Here is a 12,336-nt window from a genome sequence, read left to right as displayed (position 1 = left end):
TGGGTTTGTGGGCCAAGGCAGCTTGGAGAATTCATTGTCGTGTTCCTCTCTAATGATCCGAGCTCAATGACACGAAGAGTTATCCTGATAAAAGATGGCACTATGGTCAGAGAAGACTTCCTGCAGATGTATGTGCCGATGGTCAGCTAAAAAGTCCCTGCAGCATTCACCATTCAGGATTGTGGTATGATGGCCAATAGTTCAAGGCCATGTCAGGAAAACGCTTCCCAGACGATGAAACCACCACCGGTCTGTTAAACCCCAGTGGTACACCGATCACATTCACTTAATGCTGTGTACGGCATCCATATGGTTCAGCAGGTAATGGGACTAGTCACTCCAGACAACCTTCTGCTATGTGTACAAGGTCCTGGGCTCATGCAAGCCATTGTTCGTTGTCACACACGGTCATCAGGGGTACTCTTGTCTGTTTTTCGCTATTGAACAACATTCAATGCAAAGTATGCTGCATGGTCATTGTGGAAATGTGTCTAACTTCCCCGCTGTTGTACTGCTGGATCAATTAGTCCACTGTGGCATGTCGTTGTGGTACCACCCGAAGCTCACCTCTAGGATCAACCACATGTCAGATGTCTTTCCATGGTTCAACCAGTCTTGGTACACTCTTGATACCATGGTTTGGGAACAGCCAACAAGTGCACATGTTTCAGAAATTCTGGCACCACACCTCCGGGCACCAACAATCTGCCCGCGATCAAACTGACTCAAGTCGCCATATTTACCAAATGTTGCCTTCTGCTGCAGAGGAGAGCTCAGAACATTATCTGAGAGCAGATAGTGACATGGCCATGACATGGTACCACATTACTAATCACAAGATGGCACGCGCCAGCTGTTCCCAATACAGCGATGGTTCAGTGTATTTTGCAGGTCAAAAGTAAGGACATTTAAGGAGCAAGGAGGGACTTAGATCAAAAGTAGGGTGATACTTGGGAGAAAGGCGAAGTCAAACATGCATGTGGCCGACAGCTATTTCTCCATTCTTCACTACAAACACACATGCTCTGCCAAACATACAGATTATTTTAAAAGGGTGAATCTGAATCAGTCACTGCAGGACCCCTCTGGATCAGGGTTACACCATGTGACAAGAAAGCCTTAAAGAGATTGCACCACTGGTGTGGGTACCATAGTGGCTGCCCTCACCATTGGAATTGGGCATGGCACTGAACTTCTCCAACTGCTTGCTTTCGTACCTTTATTGAGTAACACCTACACAGTTTAAAAAGTATATTTATTTTTAATTGTTACAGCTTGTTTTACCTTTTCCCCTCATTTTTGTGTTTGGGCCCATTCTAAAGTTTGCTATGGGGCCCCATGTTTTCTGTGTATCACTTTGGTTGCAATTGCATTAAAACCGTAGCATACATTGTTTTCTATGATGCAGCCAAAGGAAGCTTTTAACTGGCTTATTAGAGAAGCTATATCTAAAAAGGGCCAAGGGCCACATCTGAGCAGGGAGGTGAGAGCAGGTGCTATGCATTTCTATGAAGCCCAGGTGCCTCTGTGACTGAATGGTCACTCCACAGCTACTTAAAGCGTCCATCCGGTGTCAGGACAAACGTCTTTCCAGAGACCAGAGGGTGGACAGGTTTATTAGCTGCACTTGATCTTCTTCTCTGTCCCTGTTTTTGGGTTGACATTTTCTAACTAGACTGCACTGCTCTTTGACTGGCCAGTGCTAATCATGTGAGCAGTGCTGGCCAACCACAGAGCAGGTATAGTGTATTGGTAGTCTAACCAGGGGCGTAACAAAAGACTCATGGGCCCCTGTGCAAAAGTTTATCTTGGGCCCCCCAACTTCTCTTACTCCCTTAACGCAGAGGCGTAACTTGAAGCTCCTGGGCCCCAATGCAAAACCTGTAACAGGGCCCCCAACTATAATGCTTTATTCCTATTACTGGGCTCCCTATATGGAGTAGAGAGGCCTTATGGGTCCACTAAGGCTCCTGGGCCCGGGTGCAACCGCATCCCCTATAGTTATGTCAGTAACTATGGTTATTAGACAGTCTAAAGATGGCCTTGGCTGCCCGAAAACATGACAGGAACCAGAGCAATGGAGGGAGGTAAGAGAAGGTCAATTGCAGATAATATGCCCCCTTCAACCTCCGGGCCCAGGACAGAATTTTGTCCTGAAGCCATAGGGACTTCCTAGACTCAGCTACAAGAGGAAGAAGTTAGAATCACACAATCATAGACAAGGAAGCGTTCTCAGCGAAGCCACATTTTTATTTTTGAGTGTAGATGTGCTTTAAGAAAATGAGTTATCACAAGCCTTAATAATATGTTTAGATATAGTCCAATGTGATTCCCCTCCAACCTTACCTCTTTTGTTCCTATCACTGAGTACATGTGATAGCTGAGAATTCCCATCAGATTTGATGTTTCTACTTCCCCCTGTAGGAGAAAAAGTTAGTATTTACTATTTATTTTAATTAAAGATCTCAGAAATTCAGAACATTTTCAGTTTTCATTACAAAAACATTTTTTCTGCCAACATGCCACATTAAATTTTTTTTTATTTTTTTTTTAGGTTCAATCAATTTTATTAAGCATTTTCAAATAAACAATTACGATGCAGCACAGCAAGCAGAAAACCAGTCTGCCAACCGTATCTGAATGTTATACATCTCACAGAGTTTGTGACTGGCAAATGAAAAATTTTCTGCATCATATTAGATATTAGTAGAAAGAGAAAAAAACAAAACAAAAAGATAAAAGACAAAATAGCAAAATACCTCAATAGAGATGAGCGAGCAGGCTCGGATAAAGCGAACACCTGTCCCCTCAGGACACACTTCAAGGCTTCCCATTTAAGGGGGGCCCGTGTGGAGTCATTTTGATGGTCGTTTATGAAGTTGGCTAGGGTTGTTTTAATTTCCAACACGCCACATTTAAAGGGGTTCTTCAACCTTATACATTTTCTAAAAAAACCTGCTTATAATGGTAAAGAATAACAAAAGGAGTAATGCTTACCTTACCATTCCCAGCTGCTCCCCTGCCAACACTTCCACCCTCTGCTGCCAGTCTCTATTCTACCTGCTTCAGACACTGGCTGCAGTGGTGATCTCGTCACTGCTATAGCCAGCCAGTGATTGGCTGCAGCAGTCACATGTTATGTTGGCACAATCTACTGTAGCAGGAAGTACAGTGGATAACTGGAGAAGACTGGTAGGTGACCAGGGAAGAAATACTCAGGGCGAAGTCCACATGCACTAAATGTATCCATAGGATCCCGTGCAACATAACACCACTGTTTGACCGTGTATTAATATGTCACCACCTTCCATCAGAAGTCAGGAAGTACCCCCTATGTATACTATCAGCGGAAAGCAAAAATGATATCTATACAGAGCCCAAGTGTGACTATCAGGTTATTTTCCTCATGGTGAAATCATGTGACCTGGGTCTCATATTCGGTAATGTTTAATAGGCCATGTATATGTTGGCGGTATAGGTCTTGGAAGAATAATGTAGATGTCTTACCTGAGTGTTCCCACAGCAGATAAGAGCTCCTCTCTGAAGCATATTATGCAGGTGATGCCATAAGGCTGATGTTGGCCCAGTGGTATCACAACTTTGTACAACACCTCCAGTTATATCTTCCAATGCTTCTCCTGCAAATCCCATCTGGAGAGTGGAGTACCCACCTTTCAGTCTACAACAAGAACAATCAAGGTTAGCTCTCCATTCTGTGTCAACTCGGGCTGTCTGCTACAGGTTTCATATAGCACTCACTTTGCATAGGCTTTCTCTAGAAGCGAGCTCCAGAACTCATCCTTGTCCTTAGAGTGCACAAAAAGTAAATTATACTGAGTCCTTCCATTTTTCTGAATAGGAACTGTAGGCAGAAGGTCATCCACCACGACTTCTACCCAATGTCCATACTGCCAAAACTAGAAGAAAGTCATGATAGTTATTTTATAGCATGTTGGCCCAGTTAGTGCCAAATGGTTTGTTTATGATTAATATATTATTACCTGGAATCTAAATTTACCATTGTAGTCATCACCAAAATCTTGATCCATAGGGACTACTTGTTCCAGCAACTGGGGGTACAGAGAAAGACAGGCCACAGCTGAAAGGAACCAACAGTTGCCTGTAGAATAGAGATTTCACTGAGTAGGCCAACATTGTCACACCCACCTACCCAACCCAGACTGGCATTCAGACCTGTGGATTAGGCATATATAATGACTAAAGTGAAACATATAATTCAGAGATGCTATGTAAGGATCCATACTAGTATGTAATATTGCCATAGGTATATAATGGGAAAGATACACCAGAAATTGCGCCCAAATCATAGCATGCACCAAAATTTGGTGCAACAAAACTGAACATGCTCACTGGACATTGGTTGATGCTCGGAGTATAAAAAAGTCAATTTCTCCTGTGTAGTGAGCTGAGACAACCACAACAAATGACTCAGTAAGCTGGAGCCTGTGCTGCCTGAGACCTGGGAGAAGCAGGAACACAACTGCCCTGAGTGGGTGTAGTGCAATGCCAGTAAGAGGAACCGGAGAGAGTGAACTGTAAAAAGCGTTCCCAGGCCCGGATAAAGCCACAGAGTAATTCTGAACTATATACATGGACTATGATATGTGCACACCAATAGGAGGACCCACAATCACCAGCATTTAGCACCACATTGTTTGACCACCTGACCTCGATCATCCAATCAGCTAACAAAGTACTTAAACATAAATTTAACCATACAGTCGTAAACAAACCCGTATATCAGCTCCCTGGTAATGCTTCTGGCCACAGCAACTGAGTAGAGGGCCTACCCCTCGACAGCTAAACTACTGGTAACATATTTCCCAACCAAGACCCCGGTGCTTCTTTCAACCTGGTCAATGGGTCTCCAGAAGACAATAGCACCAAGAGCTGTCACTATTATAGTGGAGATAAGAGGCATAACTAGAATCTCCTAGGCCCCAAAATGTGCAACAAGGCCCCTCACTTATCATGTGCCATAGCTGATACTAGGGTCTACTTATGTAGAAGGGGAACTTTTGGAAACCCATCAGTCACCAGATCCTGGTAGCAACTGCTACTTTTTTACCCCCTATAGCTATGATCCTGGTGGCAAAGGCAAACTCAGATAAGCCTCCTTTAAGTTACATAATGTTGGCACTAGGAATGCCCCCTACACCAAGCTTCTTCGAGATAGAGTTTGAGGTCTGCAAGGCATAAATAACCTATTAGACCTCATTGAGGTGCACATGTTCTGTATAGATGGGGGTTGAGCCCTCACAATAATGATTTCTGCTGGACCCAAGGAAGTTGGAAGTAAGTTGGGAAACGCTGCACTGTTAACGTATAACGGTAAGTCATTCTCCTGAAACTGACTTATTCCTATCTATATATATAAAATTGAATGTATGTCTGTATGCGTGCGTGTCTGTGTGTCTGTCTGTCTGTTTGTCCTTTATGCGCTACTACACCATTCATCTGATCGCCATGAAACTTTGGGAAGTTGTTAAGTACACTCCTGGGAAGATTATAGGCATAGTAAAACTATCCTACGATAAATGGCGCGCGCACGAGCGTCGTCGAAAGTTACGCCCCCCCCCCACGTAGATCGTTTGATTTCCATCACTGGATGTCTGACAGTTAAAGCTGCATTGTGATGTCATTAAGGCTCTATTATGACACGTACAGAGCCACGTAGATCGTTCGATTTCCATCATTGCCACTAATTCTCTCACTTCCCGATGTCGTAGAAACATGAAATTTGGCAGGAGCATTGACTATGTCATAAATAGGAAAAGGTAATGGGTCCCAACTCGATTATTCAATTCTATGCGCAAAAGAATTAGCGTCCAAATTTTACGTACGGAATCTAATTTTCTCGCTTCCCAATGTCATAGAAACTCGAAATTTGGCACGAGCATTGATTATGTCATAAATAGGAAAAGCTAATGGGTCCCAATTCGATTATTTAATTCTAAGCGCCAAAGAAATAGCGTCCAAATTTTACGTACGGAATGTAATTTTCTCACTTTCCGGTGTCATAGAAACTTGAAATTTGGCACGAGCATTGATTATGTCATAAATAGGAAAAGTTAATGGGTCCCAACTCGATTATTCAATTCTATGCACAAAAGAATTAGCGTCCAAATTTTACGTACGGAATGTAATTTTCTCACTTTCCGGTGTCATAGAAACGTGAAATTTGGCACGAGGATTGATTATGTCATAAATAGGAAAAGTTAATGGGAAGTTGTTGAGTACACTCCTGGGAAGATTACTGGCATAGTACAACTATCCTACGATAGGTGGGGTGCGTGCGAGCGTCGTCGACAGTTATGCCCCCCCAGACAAAGATCGTTTGATTTCCATCTCAAGCACAAAAGCAAAAGGCATTACGAGCAACGGGATGAGTGTTCAACTACAAAATAATGCATCCGCCGAACGTTTCGCAAGAAAATTGCTGGATATTGAGAATGCTGAGGTAAAATAAAAGCTGCGCTGTGATTGGTTGCTGCTATATATTATACCGCTGAGGTAAAATCAATGCTGCACTGTGATTCGTTGCTATTTTTTATATTGCTGAGGCAGAATAAAAGTTGCGCTGTGATTGGTTGTTATTTCTCTTACTGCTGACGTAACATGAAAGCTGTGCTGTGATTGGTTGTTATATATTATACCGCTGAGGTAACATAAAAGCTGCACTGTGATTGGTTGTTATATTTTATACTGCTGAGGTAACATATAAGCTGCGCTGTGATTGGGTGTTATATATTATAAAGGTGAGGTAACATCAAAGCTGCACTGTGATTGGTTGTTATATTTTATACTGCTGAGGTAACATATAAGCTGCGCTGTGATTGGTTGTTATATATTATACCACTGAGGTAACCTAAAAAAGCTGCGCTGTGATTGGTTGTTATCTAGATATATAAAAACGAATGTATGTCTGTCTGTCTTCAAAGCAACGCGCGACGGGTAAGCTAGTATAGTAATAAAGGCCAAGCATTAGTGTAGTCTATAGCCACAGCCTCCATAGAATAGTTCTATTGTTTCTCTTTAGTTTTCAGTACGATGAAGATAAATGGAGTGCCAAATAGCATGCTTGACTGCCAATCTATTCATACAGGGGGACACGGTACCCCCATTCTCCTGACAGGGGTAGGTCCCAACGTTCGGCCCCACACTGATCAGATACTTATACCCTATCCTGTGGAAAACTCCTTTAAGCAATACACTGTGCTTATAAAATAGATCTGGGTCCATAGTCTATGCTACTTGTAAATCATATTTTTATTCTTTTTGACTCCATTCCAGTTGGAGGCTGCCCCCCCCCCCCCCCCCATAGTCAATACCTTTAATTTTCTGTATTACCCACTGTAGCATACATGGAACACAAGAAATCGGAGAGTAGTAGGGTACAAATCGGGTATTCCCATGCTAAGGAGGCAACATCACTATGTAAAGGCTGGTTTAGACACAACGATTATCGCTCAAAAAATCTTTTGAGCGATTTTCGAGTGATAATCGTTGTGTTCTTTAACAGAGCTCAAACGTTGAACGATCAGCTTGCGCTCCAAGCGGAGGATGCGGAAGACAAGCGGGATGTCCCTACTTGTCTTCTGCATCCAGCTGTTCACCGCTTGCAGCGCTGTTATACTGCTGAGCGCTCCGAGTGGGGGTATGCAGAACACAGCTGGACCACTCTGTTCTTCATACCCCCCTGTCATCAGGGAGCGGGACACAGCTGAAACAATAGTATCAGCTGTATCCCGCTGTGAATTCCTGAAAACTGATCGCTGATCTTTCAGTATGCGACGGCTTAATGAAAACTGTCAGTGCAGTTAGACACAACGATTATCGCTCAAAGGACGGCTTTGAGCGATTTTTGAGCAAAAATAGTTGTGTCTAAAAGGGCCTTAGGTTAAGTAGACCTAGGATTCCACTCTGCCCGAGGATCCTGAAATACTCAGTTGCGTAACTCTTAAGACAGATGTGACTTACTTAGGTTACCCTGGCACAGATCCATCCTGGTCGCTCCATCTACTATAAAGCGGGGACATTCACATATTTCCTACAAGGAGAAAACAGAGTGAAGGCCACAGATGGGGACATTAATCCCATAAACTCAGAAGAAAGCTGCAGTTCATTACCTTGGGTCTCTTCCACTTGATTCCTTCGATGTGCAGAGCCTCATCCTGGGGGAAAGTGATGTCCTCAAAGAGTGGTAACAAGGAGCAAGCTGGTGCGGGTGCCGGAGAGACCAAATACTCATCAGGAGAGACTGTAGGTTTGAGTTTCTTGGATGGAGGAGGTTCCATCACCTGACAACCAACATCAGAGAATATAATCTTACAGTAACTGATATAATATCGAAGACAGAAATATGTTGGTGAGTGAGCGGGGGCAGACAAAGGGGTCCGGCCCCACGGGATTAAAAATCATTGGTTATATAGTCAGGAGATGTACAGTCTAGCGTCTCTCCAATATAGATTTATCTTTCTTTATGTCTTTTTCTACTTTTTGTATATTTTCAGATTATTTTTACTCTGCAGTGTAGAAAGAAAACTGTTGGCCTGGAAACCATCAGCAAGTTGTTGTTGATTGATGTACTATCACAGCGATATCGCATCTGTGTTCTGTGCCATATCGCTGCTTTTTTTCCCCGCAGGGCCAGCGCTCAATGAACCAATCACAGCCATTCAATACGATGGCTGGGATTGGTTCATCGAGCGCTGCAGTAATTGGCTGAGCCACGGCGCTTGAGAACCAATCACAGCCAGCGCTTTCTGTAGGAGAGGATTTTAAACCTCCAATCCAGGAAGGGCTGCCTGAAGACTACGGAGAAGTGTGCCGGAGCTGCAGGGGAGACACGCGCCAGGGCTGATAGCACCTGATAGGTGATGTATTACTTTTATTTTTTTTATGCAGATAGGGCTTATTTTAGGGCTTTTACACTAGGATTTCCTATTGTAAAGATTGCATTGCACTGCACGAAAACCGCGTGAATTTGATGTCTTCAATATTTCTTCTTGTTATCATTCAGTGGGACCCTCATAATTTAGTGCCAGGAGATGAAAAGCTGCCCTAACCATGTGCTAAGCATCACGTGGGTGCGTGGCCCTGTGTCCAGCATGGCTTGCCTTTGGCTTCCTGGATATCTTCATAGGGCATAATCCTACTCTGAATGGGTTACAGAGCACACTGACCTCTTTCTGGTAATAGGTCTTAACTTATGGTCCCATCCCATACCAATATTTTGAGTGTAATTCTCTTTTAACCCCTTAATGACACAGCCCCCTTTTTTTTCCATTTTCACCCCCCACTTAAAAAAATCGTAACTCTTTATTTATCCAGCGATGTTGCTGTATGAGGGCTTGTTTTTTGCGGGAGGAGTTGTATTTTTCAATGGTACCATATAATGTACTGAAAAACTTTTTAAAAATTCTAAGTGGAGTAAAATGAAAAAAAAAAATTACATTCCGCCATCTTTCGGTGCGTCTTGTTTCTACAGCGCACAAACGGCAACAAAAATGAGATGATACCTGTATTCTATGGGTCAGTACGATTACTACGATACCAGACTTGTATAGTTTTCTTTTTACTGTAGTACCCTTTTTTTTTTTTAAAGACATTTAATTTTTTAAAATTATTTTCTGCCGCCATCTTCTGCGCGTAATAATTTTTTAATTTTTCTGTCAACATAGTTGTGTGAGGGCTCATTTTTTGCGGACTGTCTTGTAGTTTCTGTTAGTACCAATTCTGAATACATACGACTTTTTGATCACTTTTTTTTTATTGCGTTTTTTTCTGGGAGACAGGGTAACTGCATTTGTGGTGTTCTTTTTTTTTCAGACAATGTTCACCATGCGAGGTAAATAATGCACTACTTTGATAGATCGGACTTTTACGGACGCGGCGATACCAAATATGTATTTTTCTTTTAGGATTTGGATTTTTTTTTTATAGATATGGCAAAAGGGGGTGATTTAAACTTTTATTACTTTTTTTTTTACAATTAGTAAAACTTTATTGATCTTATTTTCACTTTTCTTTTAAGCTTCCTGGGGGACTACAACATGAAATGCTTTGATTGCTCCCGCAGTATGATGTAATGCTATGGCTAAGGTCAAACTATTAAAATTTTGGATTTTTTATCCTACATGGTGAACGCCATAAGGTAAAAATAATGTAATGCCAGAATTATGGTCTTTTGGGCACCCTCTCTTCTAAAAAATGTAATAAAAAGTTATCAAAAAGTTGTATGTGCTCCAACATTGTACCAATGAAAACCACAGGTAACACCAAAAAAAAGCTCCCACATAGTCCCATTAACGGAAAAATAAAGAAGTTACATGTCTCAGAATATAGTGACAGAAAGTATTTTTTTTTCCATTAAAAAGATTCTTTTCTTTTTTTTTTTAAGTAATGAAACATAAAATATATATAAATTGAGTATCGACACATTTTTGTAGAATAAAGTTACCATGAACAGTGCAAAAAAAACAACCCAAAAAACAAAAGGGACAACTGTGGGTTATTTCTATTTCAATCCACTCAAAAAATGGTAAAAGTTTTTGAATACATTTTATGGTACATTAACTAGTAAAACTTACGGCTCTCCCTGTAGAAAACAAGCCCCCATATGACTATGCTGGATGAAAATTAAATAGTTGAAAAGTGGAAAAGAAAAAGGAAATTTGAGAAATTTGAGAAATTGCTGAACATTAAAGGGTTTAAGGATATTCCAGGACTTTTACTATTGATGACCTATCCGCAGTAATAGGAGGAATCGCTGCCATTGGGAGTGACGTCATTTACGAAGTGCGGGCTGCTGCACTGATAGCGGGCCGGCTGATCAGCGGGGATCCCCTGCAGTGGACCTCCACCAACCCACTATTCATGATCATCGATAAAAGTCCAGGAATCGCCTTTATGTAAAATAATAATAATAATAATAATAATAAAGAGTCGTCAAAAGATTTATTTGCCACATAGATGAAGACTAAGACCGAAATCACATATGCAGAATCTGTGGCTGTTTGTAGTTCACGTTTTGTTCCAGTTTTCTGAAGTTGAAGCCAGGAATGGATTCTAGAACTACTGCTGGATGTATCTCAGGGCTGAACGGCATGTGTGCTTCAGCTCTTGGTTTTGGCTTCAGCTCTTGGTTTTGGCTTCAGCTCTTGGTTTTGGCTTCAGCTCTTGGTTTTGGCTTCAGCTCTTGGTGCGTTAGAACGCAGATACACAATGACGGCTCCTTCACTTTTACTCCCTGCGGTCTCTACTTGCACTACACACAACAGAGGAGCCAAGAAATGAATCACCTTGCACCTAACATGATCTATATGAACTGCGGTCTCTTCTATCTCTAGCGGTCACCTTCCCAAACAGCCCTTTACCTGAGTAGGTCGCAGGGCAGGAACCCAAGACGTCCCAGACAGTCTTGAACAGAGACATTCGGACACGTTCTCTACACAGGGAAGTGACTGAGAACTTGAACAACCAGAAAGCTGCAAAGCCTCATGGGAAAGCTTCTTCCTCACTCCAAGTCTCTTGGTATAACGCAGTATTGAGGTTACAAGCCCCAGCCTGCCCTGATACATTATATGTCGGCCCATAATTGCCTTATTGTTTCAATTAGTGTGACATCATGTAGTTTGTATGTAACCGCTCACTTCCTTCGATGAAACTTCTCATTAATTAATTTGTTGTTAGCGCAATTCAGTTATACGAAATGATCCGTGATTGGGTTCACTCAGATGACCGTAATGTGGCCAAAAGACCAGGACCCCCTTAGGTCACCATAGACCCCTATTTTCACAATATGGGCGCTGACATTCAGACGCTTTGTGGTAACAACCTGAATGGCATCTGAAGCGCTGGGCACGGATTTATGAATAATGTCCCCGTAAATGTAAGTGACTACAATGTCTCAAAGCTCATAATAAAGGTTTTAAGTCATGGCTAAACTTTCCTCCACCCAAGTCAAAGATTCAGTTTGCTGCCCTGGCCTGCAGCTAATGCCGTGGCACCCAACCCCTGGGTCCAGCCAGCCCACTCTTGTGCTATGCCACATGGCAAACCCGGTCCCTACACCCTACATGCCCTACATGCCCCAATGCATTATGGATTTGTTCATAAATTTCACTAATTTAGACTCAGTTCACTTTATATTTATGTCCTCGGTTTTCGTCTCAAATGCAGAAAATAGCATTGACACAAAATCCCTACCAGAGCCAGGGGGCTTAATGAGAAAATTGAGACCACTCTCTGTTTTTTGGGAGGGTAGGAAAGCCGAGGGCCTCTATTGTACCTCTGTATGCTCGATGTTCTTGC

General features: G+C 42.3%; 1 protein-coding gene across 2 annotated transcripts in view; it reads right to left on the bottom strand.

The window, feature by feature from the left end:
- The window catches only part of LOC136580984 (calpain-1 catalytic subunit-like), a 54,602-nt gene extending 43,072 nt beyond the window's left edge, over positions 1 to 11,530 (bottom strand). The window contains exons 1-7 of one of the 2 annotated variants that reach the window (XM_066581936.1): positions 11,400 to 11,530; positions 8,151 to 8,321; positions 8,002 to 8,071; positions 4,002 to 4,120; positions 3,760 to 3,917; positions 3,508 to 3,679; positions 2,347 to 2,418 (exon numbers count right to left, since the gene is read on the bottom strand). In XM_066581936.1, coding sequence (XP_066438033.1) covers positions 2,347 to 2,418; positions 3,508 to 3,679; positions 3,760 to 3,917; positions 4,002 to 4,120; positions 8,002 to 8,071; positions 8,151 to 8,318 — 759 coding nt within the window. In that variant the 5' untranslated portion in view covers positions 8,319 to 8,321; positions 11,400 to 11,530. Of the gene's footprint in view, positions 1 to 2,346; positions 2,419 to 3,507; positions 3,680 to 3,759; positions 3,918 to 4,001; positions 4,121 to 8,001; positions 8,072 to 8,150; positions 8,322 to 11,399 lie in introns of those variants that run through there. The other variant, XM_066581937.1, reaches the window with a different exon arrangement.
- Between the last annotated feature and the right edge of the window lie 806 nt (positions 11,531 to 12,336).

Source organism: Eleutherodactylus coqui, chromosome 10 (assembly GCF_035609145.1).
Source record: "Eleutherodactylus coqui strain aEleCoq1 chromosome 10, aEleCoq1.hap1, whole genome shotgun sequence".
NCBI lineage: Eukaryota > Metazoa > Chordata > Amphibia > Anura > Eleutherodactylidae > Eleutherodactylus > Eleutherodactylus coqui.
This window is presented reverse-complemented; position numbering and strand designations above follow the sequence as displayed.